The sequence below is a fragment of the Drosophila mauritiana genome, chromosome 2R (genome assembly GCF_004382145.1).
Source record: "Drosophila mauritiana strain mau12 chromosome 2R, ASM438214v1, whole genome shotgun sequence".
NCBI lineage: Eukaryota > Metazoa > Arthropoda > Insecta > Diptera > Drosophilidae > Drosophila > Drosophila mauritiana.
The window spans coordinates 11,132,939-11,148,738 of record NC_046668.1 but is presented as its reverse complement, the minus strand read 5'-3'; the positions used below and the strand labels follow the sequence as shown (position 1 = coordinate 11,148,738).

General features: G+C 44.7%; 5 protein-coding genes across 8 annotated transcripts; 3 read left to right on the top strand and 2 right to left on the bottom strand.

Moving 5' to 3' along the window:
* Nucleotides 1–1,146: 1,146 nt before the first annotated feature.
* Nucleotides 1,147–2,159, bottom strand: LOC117136796. 2 transcript variants are annotated; one of them, XM_033297853.1, is made up of 3 exons: nucleotides 1,907–2,159; nucleotides 1,565–1,822; nucleotides 1,147–1,505 (listed from the first exon to the last, which is right to left on the bottom strand). In XM_033297853.1, exons 2-3 carry the CDS (start codon nucleotides 1,813–1,815, stop codon nucleotides 1,346–1,348), a joined length of 411 nt encoding a protein of 136 aa, XP_033153744.1. In that variant the 5' UTR covers nucleotides 1,816–1,822; nucleotides 1,907–2,159; the 3' UTR covers nucleotides 1,147–1,345. The 2 variants fall into 2 exon arrangements, with proteins under 2 accessions (XP_033153744.1, XP_033153745.1); XM_033297854.1 differs by having other exon boundaries at nucleotides 1,150–1,505; nucleotides 1,560–2,159.
* A 7,389-nt stretch (nucleotides 2,160–9,548) lies between these two features.
* LOC117137559 (epimerase family protein SDR39U1) lies at nucleotides 9,549–10,922 on the top strand. Its single transcript, XM_033299062.1, has 4 exons — nucleotides 9,549–9,644; nucleotides 9,704–10,146; nucleotides 10,205–10,435; nucleotides 10,492–10,922. The coding sequence occupies exons 1-4, from the start codon at nucleotides 9,608–9,610 to the stop codon at nucleotides 10,687–10,689; spliced, it is 909 nt and encodes a 302-aa protein (XP_033154953.1). The 5' UTR covers nucleotides 9,549–9,607; the 3' UTR covers nucleotides 10,690–10,922.
* Nucleotides 10,923–11,245: 323 nt separating this feature from the next.
* Nucleotides 11,246–12,170, top strand: LOC117137560 (general odorant-binding protein 67). The gene is made up of 3 exons (XM_033299063.1): nucleotides 11,246–11,356; nucleotides 11,413–11,619; nucleotides 11,681–12,170. The coding sequence occupies exons 1-3, from the start codon at nucleotides 11,309–11,311 to the stop codon at nucleotides 12,062–12,064; spliced, it is 639 nt and encodes a 212-aa protein (XP_033154954.1). The 5' UTR covers nucleotides 11,246–11,308; the 3' UTR covers nucleotides 12,065–12,170.
* Nucleotides 12,171–12,368: 198 nt separating this feature from the next.
* On the top strand, nucleotides 12,369–13,451 carry LOC117138036. The gene is made up of 2 exons (XM_033299848.1): nucleotides 12,369–12,732; nucleotides 12,789–13,451. Exons 1-2 carry the CDS (start codon nucleotides 12,369–12,371, stop codon nucleotides 13,430–13,432), a joined length of 1,008 nt encoding a protein of 335 aa, XP_033155739.1. The 3' UTR covers nucleotides 13,433–13,451.
* On the bottom strand, nucleotides 13,444–15,624 carry LOC117138035. Of its 3 annotated transcripts, none has more exons than XM_033299846.1 (4): nucleotides 15,605–15,624; nucleotides 15,138–15,429; nucleotides 14,447–14,630; nucleotides 13,444–14,388 (listed from the first exon to the last, which is right to left on the bottom strand). In XM_033299846.1, exons 2-4 carry the CDS (start codon nucleotides 15,208–15,210, stop codon nucleotides 13,533–13,535), a joined length of 1,113 nt encoding a protein of 370 aa, XP_033155737.1. In that variant the 5' UTR covers nucleotides 15,211–15,429; nucleotides 15,605–15,624; the 3' UTR covers nucleotides 13,444–13,532. The 3 variants fall into 3 exon arrangements, with proteins under 3 accessions (XP_033155737.1, XP_033155738.1, XP_033155736.1); XM_033299847.1 differs by lacking the exon at nucleotides 15,605–15,624 and having other exon boundaries at nucleotides 15,138–15,246; nucleotides 15,305–15,521; XM_033299845.1 differs by lacking the exon at nucleotides 15,605–15,624 and having other exon boundaries at nucleotides 15,138–15,521.
* Between the last annotated feature and the right edge of the window lie 176 nt (nucleotides 15,625–15,800).

The following is a 15,800-nucleotide window of genomic DNA, read 5'->3' as shown; positions in this document are numbered from 1 at the left end:
CAGCTCGGAATCCCATAATGAGCATATTCTATTAGTCGCGTTGGTGTTCCACCCTTAAGTTCTCGGGGTTGGAAATTAACAAAGCCCGAATCCTGGACACATGTTGCATTCAAATGTCTCCTTTCGCCGGAGTCTGGGTAATGCCGTGTTGTGACAAACCCCAAATCGCCCAAACTGACGGACGGGGAATCCCTTTGAAGCTGATAAACATTTGCACCCGCAACCACCGAAAGCGACAAAAACAACAACTGATATTCTTGTGGGGGCAGGAGTGCTCGACTGCATCACCATCATCATCCGACGGACAGGCAGACAGGCAGCCAGAAATTCGAAAGGATATGCCAGGAAGTCGCTTGGACGGGCATCAAAAAGCTTTGCCCAACTCCCCCTGATTTCCATGGCTTTCCCTTTTTCATTTCTTTTTTTTTGGGCATTGATAACCGACACGCAGTTGAAACTGAAAACACGGTAGATGTATTTGCTTAGCATAATGGATTTGAGGCACTCGGAGTTTCGGTACTCGTATAATTGAAAATCGAATCAAATCGCGTGAAATTTAATCAACTTAAGAACCCTGGAAACTCGAGAGCCAGCTTCAATGCGGATCGGGTTCACAACTCCCCAGGCGAGCGAGCGAGGAAATGGAAAAATTAGCACAAATCCATGTGATAAACTGGCTACTATTTGCTTTGAATCGAGTTACTCCACAAAAGCCCCCGCCGAACCGGGAGCTCCACCTCAACGGCAGGAGGATTGGCTAGTGCGGTGGAGGCCACTAAGCGCACAGGAAGCCCGTCGGAACGGATGCCGCAGCTCCGGCCATCTGAACTCTAGACTCTAATGCACGATTAATGCCCAATCCCAGACGCACTGCCTCCACCTCCATATGCGATGTGCATTTCCTAGTAAACACAGGCGGGCTTCGACAAAAGGAAGACAATGAATTGATATATTCATTCAGATATGCAGATAGGTATTTGAAACTTACAAAATAGAAATGTGTAGTATTTGGTAGATGTAATATTGTTTCTCCCCGCAAATATTTATATGTTTTTCAAATTCAAGCTACAGAAGTCCCACTGTACTTGACTTCAGATGGAGGCGATGTCGTGGGCGAATGTCGATGGCATGTCCATTTTCAGAAATTAAGCCCTGTAAGCGGCTTTCATGGGACTTTGCCCACGACACTCGCCCATCTGGCCACTTGGGCCATGTGGAGCTATGTGTGCTTTGCCACTGGAAGGGGAAACGGAATGGAGTTGAAGTCACTTTCGTTGACGACCCTTTATTTGATACCATCAAAGTCATCAACAGTGCAGTATACAGTGTTCTGTAAGCAGATTTGTCACTTCTTCACTTGTTGGCGCGACGACGGCAGTTGCCAAAGATGCGCAGGTGTTTGCTCCGGACTAGCTCCCTGGCTTCCCATTGGCTCAGCTCGTAGATCTCCTTCTCCAGTTGCTGGATCTGGGCTGCTATGGCCGCCGGCGGGAGGAGACTTAGTTCTGGAGGAAGTTTTGTAGGTATTTATGAACTTATCACCTCGGGAAACCACTCACCATACATCTTGCGCAGGTCGTTCTGCCTTTCCGCATCCTGTTCCCTGGCTGCCTCCTGTTCCTCGTCGTTTTGCTCGTCCATCTCGTCGATGTTGGAGTCCACTTGCTTTTGATCCCGCTGACCTTCTTCGTCGCTTTCCCCACTGGAACTGCCCCTCTCCATCTTTCCCAACTCGAGCTCGATTGGGTCCTCCTCCAAAGTGTACTCCTCATCGCTGGGACTTGCCCGCTTAATGGACTTCTTAACTTTTTTCATATTTTAGCTAAATTATTAAGTTTTCAATAGGCTCCCTTGTTGTTTGTTGAAGTAAGGCTGTGACAGCGTGAAATCGCCTAATTGAGCTTACCAACGTGCTAATAGAATATATCAAAACAGAAGGGACCCAAGAAATTAGCTTTTATGCACCACTTTTCGCTGGAATGACAGGTTTAAAATCCAGAACACAAAGCCACCCTTGGCGAAAGTTTTCCAACGCCTAATGAGCTGTACGAAATTAATTGTCACCGCAGGAGGGTTGCCACCTTCAAAACGAATGCGTAATGTGCAAATTTCCAGGAGTTGCCAGGGTTGCAGACAAGGTCAACGAGGGAAGCCCTGCAAGAACTGAATACCGGCCATTAGAACGCGTTTTTCAAAGGACTCGGCTTCTTGTAAACAATCCATCGCAGGCGTTTTGCATCCCCCAGAAAGGAATCACCTCTTCAGCCCAAGCAACTTTCTTTACACGGGTGTATGATCAAAATGTTTGTAAAGGGGATTTTTAGTATTATAGTAATGAATAATGATAGATGTTAGTATTATAATAATGAATAATTGTATAATGGTAGATTCAAGAAATTAATTTTACGTATAGATTTTCATAATAATAATATTTAAATGCTTACCAATCTTGGGGTCCTTGAACCCCCAAAGCCCCTCTTCGCACTCACTACTTCCTTTGTCCTTGTCGCACGTGTCCGTTTGCTTCGGTGGCGGCTTAGCAGCCGAAGGACATGGCCATGGAGTATGTGTCCTGATGGTGACAAAGGGACGCGTGCTCATTACTCCCCCTGATCAGCCGCGTATTCCGTCTGCTTTTGTAGCTGCTTTATGGCCAAAGTTTTCGGGCAAAGTATCGTTTATAGCCGGGTCCGCGACTCATGCAAATTGAACAAGTTAAACTTTTGAAGGGGTCGCGTTCGCCCCACCCACAGACTCTCCAGAAGCGTTTTCCCCAGGGTGGCTGGCGTCTGTGTAAACAGTGTTTGCACCGCACAATGGGCCCCATTACGCTGCAGTTTATTTGCAAGGATTCGGCCTGCCAGCCCGTGTTATCATCCATGCGGCACGTGCCACTCGCGGGGGGGGGGGGATGGATGGAAGTATGTCTGCTGCTGACTTTGATTTGTTCAAATCGCTGCCTAATGGATGTTAACATGATGCAAAACAAAAAACATACCAAAGTGGTATCTACATATATCTATAAATATTTACAAAAAAAAAGTTATTTCTTTTGCATGTTTTTCTGAGAATGAGAAATTTCCCTTAAAGCCAAAATCGAGTGTTATTATTGGCAATGATTTTACATTAGAGCCGTCTGTTTTAGCAACTAGATCTATTCTTGGCAATTTTCTAAAGCATGAAATTATCTTTTTATTTAAGTCTATGGTTATTTTTCTCAGTGCTCTTTAAAAGACGCAGTTACCACTGTGACAAGAAAGCCGCCTGGGGCCAAAGAACCCAAACAAAGAGGCAAAGTAGTGAAATAGTGGCCAAAACAAACAAGCTGGCCAGAAAGAGAAACAGAGACAGTAACCCAGACTAGACTAGACGATTAGTTGGCGGCAGGACATTGTCCCAAATACAGAATTGACCTCCTCGAATCGAAAAGGGTCCTTTGCCAAAGTGCAGCTGCAACGCTTCGGTTCGGATTTGATGCCAAATATTGGCAATTTTAATGAACAACATTCTCGCAGCATTCAGCCATGCAAATGGCCCATTTAATTGGATTAACGCACATTTCCGCTGCGTCGCTGGCCAATTTATCACAGCTTTGTGTGTTTATGTTTATTTATGCTGCGATTTAATTATGCGCCACAGTTGGAAGTGTGCCATGCGGAGATACAGATACATTTGTGTGGACATGCAGTTGGAGTTGGAGATGCGGATGTCTGCCCCAATGCAATTGCTCTTTCTTTCTTACTCATTGAAGGTGCCCCTCGAGTCGCTGGCTTTCCTTCCTTTCGCGCCTGATTTACTGGCTGATCCATTGTGAACGGCTGTCGATGGCAATCGATACGATCCATACGATCCATACCTTGTACATATACTTTTTAGCACCGACCTCCCGACTCGCCGACTCCCCGTCCCACCAGAAATCTGACAGCCTGGTGCGAATATCTGATTCGGGATGAATGCGGGTAATTTGAAGTCTTGTTTGCGGTTCGCTAATTTCATTGCTTCAACGGCGATTGCCGCGATTGTTGTGCATCGATAACCGAAACGAGACGGGTGAAAGTAGCAGCCCATTTTCGGCTAAAAACATATTTTTTGATACTCAAATGTTTTTAGCACAGCGGTGCTCTGGAATTAACTAACTACCCACCGATACTATTTTATAATTGGTCATTAAAAGAAAAGTAAAGTTTAATGGAACCAACGAGAAATACATATTTATGCTCTCGATTGTAGCTACACTTTGATATATATAGGTACATATGTTTTTATAAGTATAACCTATAATTTAGAAAGCGAGTTGTTCAAGTTAAAGCGAGTTGTTCAAATTATAAAGACGCTTTATACTTGCAGAAGGGAATCTAGTAAAAGTAAGGATTTGAAATTGGCATAAAGATATAACACTCGGAGGAATTTTGCCGTCTTTCTTGATTTTAGTTACATTGATAGATATATAAAACCAAAATAAATGTTTAAAATGATTATATTAATAATTAGAATTCGTAGTAAAATCAAGCTATATAACATTAACATTAGACTTTGTATGCTAGTAGTTTAAATAGGTTTATGGGAAATATATAGATATAAGAAATACCAGGATATATGTCCTTCAGAAATGCCTTCAAGCCTTCTTAGTGTGTCACTTTCATAAAGAGAGAGACATCTCCAATCTGCTTTTCAGTTCAAAAAATAGTTTCTGAATGAAAGTAGTAACAATAGGATATGTGCAGAGTTACGCTATTATACGCCAGCAATCTGATTACTTTTTCCTGAGCCCCAGGAACTGGGTGGCCTCCCAAGCGAATGAAAGGCCTCTTTTTGCTGTCAAGTTTGATACAGATGAGAAATAGCTTAGGCCCATGAATAAAGAGCTATGCCTGGGGATCCGACGACATGGAAAGTGGAATTGGGGAAAGGCTTCGGCTCCTTCAGTGTAGCCAGCAGTAGACATTCCATTCTGGATGTGGACTAGGAATGGGATCGCCGGACTTGTCGGACACGGTTTAATGTCGTCTGTGCTCGCCGCCGACATATAGTATGAATATTTATAATAGATACTTATCTTGCACCCTTTCGCAGGACAGCGCGTCCGACTCCTTGAATTAGCGGTCGCATTTCTGGCTTATTAATTGCCCGCATACACGAACGCGAGTCCTGGCCAGAGTCCTTAGTCCTGCCTGCTGCCTCGGTCGCCTGTCACTCGTGTCCTTGGCGACCTGTCGCCACCAAATGCAAATGCAAAACATAAAAGGCATAAATATTAAAAGCCTAATTAATTTCAGGTCGCCAGCACTGGGACTTATATTTTATTACAAAACTGAAACGTCAATAATTGCACGTAGGCCGGTGGCCGCCGCAGGTGTGAATTATTCCAGTTCACCTGCCCTTTTTGTCGCTGGAAGAAGGCAGGTTTGTCACTGGAATATGCTGTAAAAATTACTAAATAATTAAAGAAATTTACAAGGATTTCGGGAGGAACAGCTGCTGCACGGAAAACTATAATTTTGACATTAAAATGCATCAAGCTATTAACACTTTAGAAGCTAAGAGTATCTTTAGAAAAGCATTTATTAACATGGATATACTGCTCACTGCATCCTTTTTGTTTCACTTAAACTGGTAATTTAAAACCATTAAATAATTTCTTTCTCTGTAGCTGCAAGTTTTGGCGACAAGCGAGAGCAGGAGCTGCAATTAGGCATTCCAGCAGCTCAACTTGCCTTTCCGATTGCCTTTGATTGATGAGCCTAAAAATGGGACAGGTAGGATGACCGGGAGACCTTTGCCAAAGCTCCAACAGGTGGGTCTGGGGCAGTAAAAGTGGAGCTACTTGCCACACATCTCAGTCCCAGTACCAATCATGTTGCACATACTCAGGCCGCCGGCTTTTCTTTCAGCGCTGCAGGTGCATTTAGTTGAGTCTTTCGATTTCGGTCTTAGCCATTCACCGTTTGTGGCTATCAGCGATATTGATGGATAACGAGTTTGAGTTTGCGGTGCCGGGAAAGTGGGTGAGTGCCAAGTAGCCGGTGGCATCGTAATTCGCTTTTCCCATTAATTGATATGCAACCGTTCCGTCCAGTTGCATTATTCATATGTATATATGAGAGAAAATCGTCAGCCATGCCATGCCACGCCAAGTCCAATCCAATTTCGATTTTCCAGCAGTTTTCCTTTCCTTTGATCTGCTGGCCGGGTGATCCCGAGTGTCAGAAACGCAGAGATCAGCAGATCCTTTCAAGCGGCATCCGCTTGACAAACTAGGCCCTTTGAAGTACCCAAGTTTCTGTGGCAGCTAATTATGGCCGGTAATTGCGGAAAAGTGAAAAATACATTTCCCACAATAAACACACACATCAACCGTGATTTTCGCCAAGTTGTTGAATTCGATGAGACTCACTGGCGCTCCATGCTCCATGACTTTTGACCCACATCGCCGGATGACTTCTCGCCTTACCTCGTGGCAAAGAGTCGAAGGAGATGCGTCACAGATTCACGAGTGGAATGGCTAAATCCAATGGGACTGGAGGCTGAGGCGAAGGATGATTGGCGACCGCCAAGACGATGTCTGCGGCAATCTTTCGGCGGCGCCGCCATTTCGTCTGACCCAGTTTTATATTTCATGGCAGACAAATTGTGTGCGCGATATGTGCGCTTCGCAGATTGTTTATGATGCTTTTGAACCTTCCTTTTAAGAAGTCGCAGAAAAAATGTAGTTGAGTCCCAAAAAAAAACACGAAGGCATGCCAAACTCCGAATTCAATTATGGCCAATTTGGACGGGGTGAGTAGGCCAACTAATGTAATGGAGATAGAGATAACCACTGTGCATCGCAACACCTTGGCCAATGCCAATTAGTTGGCCTTCTGGCTTCTGCTGGCCTGGCCAAATTTCAATTAACGTCAAGAGCAATCAACGAAACTTTCCACCCAGTTTGTTTGTATCTGACCGGCTGGGGAAAAGTTTGAACCCTGAACTTTGCTGCATTCTGGGCTTTTCAATTATTTAAAAACCGAGAGACCAGCTGCCTGCAAGTTGCATAAGTTAAATGCACTGAAAACCATCATTCCATTTATGGGATTGGTCCCCAATTATGAGCAAGATATTTACAGGTTACAGGCATTAGTTTGAAACTATTTTGTTATTATATCCTAAATATTAATTTAATAATTAAATGCATGGTGTGTCTACATACGAGTATGCTTTATTTTCCGTGCATTAAGTCGAGTTCGGGTTGCAAAACTTGTTAGCCGCATCGCAATTATGACAGAATTAAGTTTTATGCTGTGCCACCGAGGTGACCAACTGTCAGACCCGGCTAATCCGACCCGATCCGCTCCCCATGCCCTGTCCCGATCGACAGCAGTGGCCGGTCCCCAATCCCCGCCAGACAACCGCAAGGCGGCAAAGGAGCGACACAAACCGCACATAAAACTGTCAGGGAGTGTGTTGCGGTGTGTCAATGGCCAGCGAGATGTGGATTCCGATCCATGCCAGCACCACCACCCACGTGCAACACAAATCACTCCGGTGGGTGAATGTGGATGGGTGCATTTGGATGCATATTCGGATATTCGTCCATGTTTGTGCCATTGACTTTGCAACTTTGTTGCGGCTGTGTCGCTCTGTTGCTCTGTTTGTCTGTTTGTCTGTTTGCCAATAAAACAAACAAAGAAGTTTGTCCCCAAACCGGCAGTGTGCGAAAGATACAAAGATAGCAGCTGGGTATCCGTATCTGTGTATCTACATTTGCACCGGAAGTGCAACTCAAACAGCGAGACACGAGACAACTTTTTGCTGCAGATCCTTTCCATCAACGTTTCCATATTTTCCTTTTGTCTAGAAAGTTTTCCCACTCAGCTCCACTCCTGTTTTTATCACTGACAAGTGTCAGAAGCAAAAGAGCCATGGAAATTAAAGTTCCATTGGCGGAACCCATCAGCCCACGTTCGACAATCGATGATGAGTGTCATTGGAACATGTAGAGTAAGAAACTAAAGAATTCATTTAACAAGTACAAAATAAATGTATAGAATTTATGAAAGTTTAAGGTATAGATACTACTACAGATTCAGATAAAATTAAGCACACAAGCACTAATTACCTCTTAGTGGGAGTTTTTAAAAATCACATTCCTTAGTTAACCACACTTTAAGTGGTAAAAATATCAACATTCCACTGCGCAGACAGTAATATCCAACTGATATTTAGTTTTTTTCCCCCCTAAACTACTGTGCACGCTCGTTGGACGTTATTCAACTGGCTGTACGTGATTACTGCCTGATTGCAGGACTAGATAAAAGCAGCAGACCTCGTAATTATGGCCTCAGATCCTTTTTACGCCGCCATCACTGCGCCTTTCTCACTCAATGAAGCGCAATAATTGCGGAGCTTAATGCAAATTCTTAGCCCAAAAGGGCAGCCACGCCCACTTAGGGGCGAGGGCGGAGAAAGTGGTGGTCGGTTAATGCAAGCCGGCACAGTGTATGCAAATGAGTTTCCAATGACTTGCCACGAAAGCAAGGCAAAAACAAAACAAAACAGCACGCAGCGAAGCGAAGGATATGACGTTGTGTCGCCGGCTGCACTTGAACTTGCCCATTAACTTGGCCCCATGCGTCTGCCCCATGTCTGCCAATATGCACTAAAATATATATATATACATATCTAGAGATACAAGTGAGTCCGCTGGCGGAGTGAAAGCGTCATAGCCACTTGTATTGTGCTCGGCTTAAGGCATTTTATGCGAAACTTGCGCTTTATTGGATTCTCGGGGTCCGCTCCTTTTAACGCTCAACTTAAAGCGATAAGCGAACTGCAATTTAGGTTCACTGTCTGCCCTCTATTTCCCCAATCGGTGCACTTAAATGCTGTGCGGGAGTGACACTAAAAGCCTCTCCAGTCGAAAGACCAGCAGGCATTGCACATTTACGATACTAAATCACTTAAGCCCGTTTTTAGTTAGCTTTATTTCAAGGAATATGGAAAAACATCAAAGGCTTCCTATATAATATAATTACTTGGCCGTTTAACATGTTGGAAAACTCGTTTTTACATTATGAAAATTCTTTAAAGGCCATTCAAGTATTCGAAAATAAATATTTTTAAAAAGAAGGTGCCGATAAAGGAAACATGTTGAAGCGAAATGGCCTAAGCTTTAAACACAATCCAATAGACTTCGAAAAATTATCAGATTTTCTTGAAATTTTAAAGGCTTTCTTTAAACTTAAAGATCTAGGCTTCTTTTTAGACAGCGGTCCACTTTCGAGTAAAGCTTTTAAAAGTTGAAAGCGACCATTTTGGCAGTATTTAATTTTAGTAATTTAATCCTCCATACAGCATTTTCATGCCATCACATACCTGGAAAACAAACCAACCATCCCGAACATAATTTTTATGGAGGGAAGGTCTTAAAATAACTTTAAAAATTGCAAGTTGGATTTATGCTAGTCATTGGAAATTTAATTTTTCGCGCCATGTTAAAAAAGAAGTGGCAGCACACAGTCTTAACTTGGAGATCTGGCATCCTCCGCACATCAGCTGTAATTTGTTTACATTACGTTCTGCTAAGTGTCGTAATTCGGGAAAAGTCGCCAATTTGGAGCAACCTCTTATGATTATACCAAAAATGTCGAGGCATGCTCTGATAGGTACGTTTAAAGGTGTTAGCCAGCGGGCGCAGCCACCAATAACCAGGAATCTCGCTCAGGTGGTGGCACGGGCTTCATCGGTCGCAACCTGGCGAACCATTTGACCAAAAAGGGTTACGATGTGACGGTGATCTCCCGCATGCCAGGTGCAAAGCGCATCACCTGGCACGAGCTGGAGAAGAATGGTATTCCCGGATCCGTAAACGCCGTGGTAAATGCCACGGGCCAGAACACATTGGATCCAACGAGACGCTGGACTCCAGGATTCCAGCAGAATGTGTGGAACTCACGAATCAACTCCTCAAAAACTCTGGCTCAGGCTATTAAGTCGGCTCCCCAGGTCACCTCTTTCGTGAATCTATGCGGTGTGAGCCACTATCAACCCTCGGAGTCAAAGGTTTACACCGAGGAGGACCAGGTGCAAGGATTTGACTACATGTCCAGGTTGTGCTTGGCCTGGGAGGAGGCTGCCCACACTGGTAGTGAGCAGGATTGTAAAACCGTAAGTCAATACTGTAGAGCATCTACAATAGGTATAAAAACCGCTTAATCCTTTTCAGACCATCCTGCGGTGTGGCGCTGTTGTGGGTCATGGTGGTGGCATGATTCAGTCAATGTGGCTGCCTTTTAAGCTTGGCGTGGGAGGTCCATTGGGCAATGGAAAGCAAATAATGCCCTGGATACACCTGCACGATCTGTGCAGCTTGATACAGTACATCATAGAAAAACCAGTGCCAGGAGTGGTCAACGCGGTGGCCCCAGAAATAACCAGCAATTTGGAGTTTAGCAAAGTAAAACAAATCACAGCTTCTTATACAAACCCTATAATATCTTATGTATTTGTCAGGCCTTTGCCAAAGCACTTCATCGCCCGTGTATCTTCGCCGTTCCTGAGTTTGTTGTCCATGCCATCTTTGGACCAGAGCGGGCAGCTCTGGTTTTAAGTGGCGCCAAAGTCAAGCCACAGAAAGCTCTCTCATCCGGATTTAAATTTCAATATCCCAGCGTCAAGGAGGCTGTGACGCAGCTGACCCTCAAAGGATGAACTGAATCGACACCGAATGCTGGTTATACGTATGCTTTGTTCAAAAGCGGTCTGTATATTAAATAGATGGTAGTACCAAGCGCAAATTAAAACGAATTTCTGCGATAGGGGGGATTTGTGAATCACGCCCTCCGAAAATAGACCCACTTAATTTGTTTACTCATTAGTCTTGTCCACCAGTATTTCATAATTATTTTGGTACCACATTAAATGTAATCGTTGACTTAATTCGATTTATAAAACGTGTATAAACTTTAATTGCCTGAAGGGGAATCTTTGCGAAACCAACATGTAATCTTGTAAAGCAATAAATAACAGCGTGTACCTACAAGGGGATTTCAGAAGAATAATTCAACGTGTGCGAAAGGTAGATAAAGAGATAAATCCGATCCCTTTTGCTGCGTTACTTGCCAATTATTATAATTGCAACCAAAGCTAAATTAATAGCAAAAAAATTTAATTGACTTGCACACGCTGTGAATACGCTATAAAAACCCACATAATCATCATCATACATCAATGGCGCTTTTTTTTTTGTGACTGCTCTGGGTGGGTTCTATAAATTGGGGACCCATGTCGGTTGGAGAATCAGTATCGTTTTGAGCCGCCGAACCAAAAAATGCTTTCGAAATCGCAGCTATTACTGCTCGTTGTCGGGTTCTGTCTGGTATGATGATGTGTTATCACGCGACTCTAGCCCGGTTATAACTAATCTATTAACAGAATGCAGCCGTCTCGGCTGACGTGGACTGCAGCAAACGGCCATCGTATGTCAATCCCAAAACTTGTTGTACAATGCCGGACTTCGTGACCGACGAGTTGAAGCAAAAGTGCATCAAGTTTGACATGACTCCGCCGCCGCCGTCGGATGGGGAAGGCAGTGGATCCTTTGAGAGCAAGCGTCGTCATCATCATCCGCATCCCCCACCAGTTAGTACCACAGGAATATTGTTCTTGATCATGATAACTTGATTACACTCCCTCCGTTCAGTGCTTCTTCTCCTGCATCTTTAACGAGACTGGCATCTATCAAAACCGAAAACTGGATGAGGCGAAGCTGAAGAACTATTTGGAGGAGGTGTTTGAGGACAGTTCCGATCTGCAGACCGCTGCCACCCAGGCCTTCACCACGTGTGCCAACAAAGTCGCGGAGTTCGAGGCTAATCTACCTCCTCGTCCTGCTCCATCTCCCCCACCCGGATTCCCAATGTGTCCTCATGATGCTGGTCACCTCATGGGCTGTGTGTTCCGCAATTTAATGAAGAATTGCCCAGACTCAATTCGAAATGATTCCCAGCAGTGTACTGAAGTAAAAGAGTACTTTACCAACTGCAGGCCACCTCGTGGTCCTCCTCCTTCCGCCGAAGATATGTAAGGCACCCAAGAAATCCTATTTGTCTGAAAACCCGCAATGAATTTACCTCTACCAAGCAGAACTTTTAATATCTTTCAATTTAAGCCAATAAACATTTAAAGCTCAATATGGTTTCACTTTCCTTTCGCCGATTGGAGCATCCTTTATGCCACTTATCACTAGGATGCACGTCTGGGTGCGCAATGAGTTAGAAAATTAGATTTTCCGCGAGGAAATTGCTTATCGCGCGCATGTGCGTGGCTAGAAAACCGTATCCTGCCCAGAAGGGATTCATTTGTGTTTAGTCCTTGAACGTGTTAGGAACATGGCGGAGGAACTGAAAGTATTCTTTGAAGAGTGTCGTGGTCAAGGGTTTTCCGCAAAGGAAATGCTGGCTGTATGTCAACCTTTGATTTGGAGAATCCGCTTGGCTAGAATCAAGAAATGGTGCTTCATCCTACTGCCGCTGGTGTTTATTTATCTGCTTTGGCTATGTAGTGACACCTTTTCTTGGTGGCTAAGTGCTCTGGGTCGATTGGTGCTCATACAGATCCTTCCACTGTGGGATTGGAGGCCCTACTATCAGGCCATGTGTCTAATACCACGCGATCAAAGTGTCCAAGAGCAGACACCATCGTTGGGTAAAGGGGAGACTTTGTGGCAGAATTGTGCTCTTTGTGAAGGTTTAGGTGAGTTCAGTTCTTTAATTTGCTAATTACCTATTTCTTATTAATTTAATTTTCAGAGGGAATAGCCGCTGTTTCCAATGTAAGCTACTCCTCCTTGGAGTCTGAGCACTTAGAACGTGGGCAACCAGTGATTATAACAGACACTGGACTGCAAACGGATGTTCGTCGTCTCCTAGAGCAAATCGAGAAGAAGTCACCTCAGTGGCTAGCCAGTGAACCTTGTGATGTTGCCAGCAATCTGTTGCTGAGGAAACTATTCAACCTACAGGCGGCTCTGGATAAGATTCATTCATGGCAGGGACAGACATCGAATTCCTGGCACCTTCAACTGAGGAACTGTCAGAAGAAGGCTGTAAAGTCCTCTCGACTATTTCTGGATCGTCCCTACTACTATCCTCTTCACCTGGCTCCGTATTACTCCAGCTGGCTATTGGCAGTCCATCAGCAAAAGCGAAACCAAGCCGATATATACTTACGTGGTCTGGTGCTCATCCAGCAACTAAGTGGCCACTTTGAGATGGTTCTCCATCCAAAGAAGCCCTGCAATAAAGGAATATGCCCAAGCTTGCGGATGCGACTGAATGCAGGAGAAGGTCTCATCTTTACCACAGATATCTGGAGTCTAAGTTATGGTCTGGAGAAGCCCCATGGAAAGCAGACCTCCCTGGCTAGCATTTTTGAGATTGACTGGCAGCCGTAGAGTGTTTTAGTTGGCCGAAATTGTATTTACACACACAACTAGATACAGACGAATCGAAGCCTAAAGTTATCGAAATTTACTGGGAGGGAACAGATTCATCTTAGGCCCGGCGACACTTGGCCTCCACCAACTTTTGCAGCGTGCCCGTCAGGCTGTTGATGGCATCGATCTTCATGCGCTCAATGCGCTCCTGCTGCACCAGCGACATTTTTTGGATCTGCACCTGTTCGCGCTGTAGATTTCGTTGCAGCTCTATCTTCTCCCGCTCCACCTCCAGTTTTCTTTCAAAGTAATCCTTCCACCATATGTCATCGGGAATGCCAGGAGCTTGGTGCGAGCCCATGGGTCGTGCGAGATCGTATAGCTTGCCATTAACTTCCAGATGTTGGCTGCTATCGTTTGTACGTTCCGCCTCCGCAGCTTGATCGCCATCGTACTCCATTTTGGGTTGACGGACTACCTCCGACATGCTGTTGCTATCTTCATCGAACTCATCGTTGGACTTGCTGTCCAGATTCATCTGGGCCTGCAGCAGGACCTGATCCACAGGTGTAATATACGGCTGGCTGTCCTTGGCCGCAGTCTGGGGTGGAAGTTGCAGCTGCATTTGGGGTGTTCCAGGCTTTAGGCTCACCGGAGTAGGTTGAAGCTGTAAAGGTTGCTGGGGAATTCCCGGGTTCGGGTTTTGCCCATTTGCAGAATGTGGAGCTTGTGGCGCATTTGAAGGCTGTTGTGGCAAGTGCATATCAAAGTCGGCCTTCTTTCCCTGCAGATACTTGAACATCTCTTCGAAGAACTCCCAGTGCACATAGCCGGATACGTATTTTTTGTTCAGATTCTTGTTGTATGTGATGAGGATGTTATGCCACTTCTTCTGCACTTTTGCGGCGGAGTAGCGAAATCCCAGTCGCTGTAGTTGCCGAGTGCAGTGCAGCCAAAGAGCAGTCCGTTTTTGTCTGTGAGGGAGTTACTTTTACAAAGATGTCTTTACTGTGGAATAATAGCCTTGCTCACCTGCCCTCTGTAAAGCTACCCTCCATGGGACCGCGTATGTGAATCAATGCTCTGGTGGCCTCTGTGGTCCAAGCACGCTCATAAGGACCACGTCCCACATTATTGCCTGCCCCAGAAGTATCTGCCTCCTCGAGCAAGCAATCATCATCCAGGTCATCCAAATCATCGTCACTTATTTGATAGGCTAAGGAAATAAAAGAAATAAGTTACTTTTAATTATAGTCTTAGTCTTGAATAATATAAATGCTTGCCGATTATAATAATTATATTTAATACCCTTTTATACACTACGAAAAAAACCTAACGAAATCGAGATAGTTCTAGCCTTATCTGATTTGGCTTAAGTTCAAAAACTTGTTGCTATTGGGCAGCAGTGGCATCTCTGGCGCTCTCACAGAAATTTCTCTCTCTCTGTTATCCTGCTCTCATTCTCGCTCTCCCGTTTAAGTTACCACCCAACGCCAGGCCAAAAAGCATCCTAGCTATGTCAAAGATGCTAGCTGCTGCTGACATACACCTTTATGATACATACATATATACCTACACATATCCTGATACATGACGAACACTACGTGCGTAGGTATGTACATATGTCCTTCCACTAAGACTGTACAGACCAACACTTGTGCACTTTCCGGGCAATCACTCAATTTTCTATTATGATTTCACAATTGCCAATCGGCAGACTTACGTTCATTATCCTCGACATTATTCCCGTTGCTTGGTGTTTGCCCATTTCCTGCGTTGAGCTGAACGTGAGCCATTGCGGCTGTCAGACTTTTGAAGCCAATCTGCTTTTTCTGCCAGAATATGAGCAATTTTAGACCTTTCGCCTGTCAATAGTTTTCTCGTACTAACAGGACAATTTTCGGGCTGCAGCTTCCAGGCGCCGTGAACGTGAACTTCGAGTGCGCCTACTCTCTCGCGCCTTCTCCGCTCCTCTCTCGCTCGCTCTTAGATCTGGAAAAGATGGGAGGCTGCAGCTAGCCGAGGAGTAGTGGTATTAGTTTCCAAGAAATGGGCCTCTAGAATGGGTGGCTGGGCGGTGCAGCGGGCGCTGGAGTGCAGCATCTGCGCACTTTGCACTCTGACTTCGCAGGTCTGTTAGCCGCAGCCACAGCCTCACTGGAATGGCTTTATGTGATTGGAAAGTCTAACCTAAATAGTTCTAGTCCGACTGGATTGGAAGGCTATTTATGAAATATTTTGAATATATCAAGATCTCAATGCTATAAGCAAGTGTCAGTTTATGAATGAAGGGCCACAGGCGAAAGTCTATATTTTAAACCTCTAGTATAGGTTTCTAAACTTTTTCGTCTGAAATGTATACAATTGTATTTTATTTGTGTAAATC

Coding starts and splice junctions, on each gene's coding strand:
- LOC117137560 (XM_033299063.1), top strand. CDS start 11,309: ATGCTTTCGAAATCGCAGCTATTACTGCTCGTTGTCGGGTTCTGTCTG. Junction 11,357..11,412: donor TCGTTGTCGGGTTCTGTCTG/GTATGATGATGT, acceptor ATCTATTAACAG/AATGCAGCCGTCTCGGCTGA. Junction 11,620..11,680: donor ATCATCCGCATCCCCCACCA/GTTAGTACCACA, acceptor CCCTCCGTTCAG/TGCTTCTTCTCCTGCATCTT.
- LOC117138035 (XM_033299846.1), bottom strand. CDS start 15,210: ATGGCTCACGTTCAGCTCAACGCAGGAAATGGGCAAACACCAAGCAAC. Junction 14,631..15,137: donor TAATGTCGAGGATAATGAAC/GTAAGTCTGCCG, acceptor TTATTTCCTTAG/CCTATCAAATAAGTGACGAT. Junction 14,389..14,446: donor GGTAGCTTTACAGAGGGCAG/GTGAGCAAGGCT, acceptor ACTCCCTCACAG/ACAAAAACGGACTGCTCTTT.
- LOC117136796 (XM_033297853.1), bottom strand. CDS start 1,815: ATGAAAAAAGTTAAGAAGTCCATTAAGCGGGCAAGTCCCAGCGATGAG. Junction 1,506..1,564: donor CAGAACGACCTGCGCAAGAT/GTATGGTGAGTG, acceptor AACTTCCTCCAG/AACTAAGTCTCCTCCCGCCG.
- LOC117138036 (XM_033299848.1), top strand. CDS start 12,369: ATGGCGGAGGAACTGAAAGTATTCTTTGAAGAGTGTCGTGGTCAAGGG. Junction 12,733..12,788: donor TGCTCTTTGTGAAGGTTTAG/GTGAGTTCAGTT, acceptor TTTAATTTTCAG/AGGGAATAGCCGCTGTTTCC.
- LOC117137559 (XM_033299062.1), top strand. CDS start 9,608: ATGATTATACCAAAAATGTCGAGGCATGCTCTGATAG. Junction 10,147..10,204: donor GTGAGCAGGATTGTAAAACC/GTAAGTCAATAC, acceptor AATCCTTTTCAG/ACCATCCTGCGGTGTGGCGC. Junction 10,436..10,491: donor GCAATTTGGAGTTTAGCAAA/GTAAAACAAATC, acceptor TGTATTTGTCAG/GCCTTTGCCAAAGCACTTCA.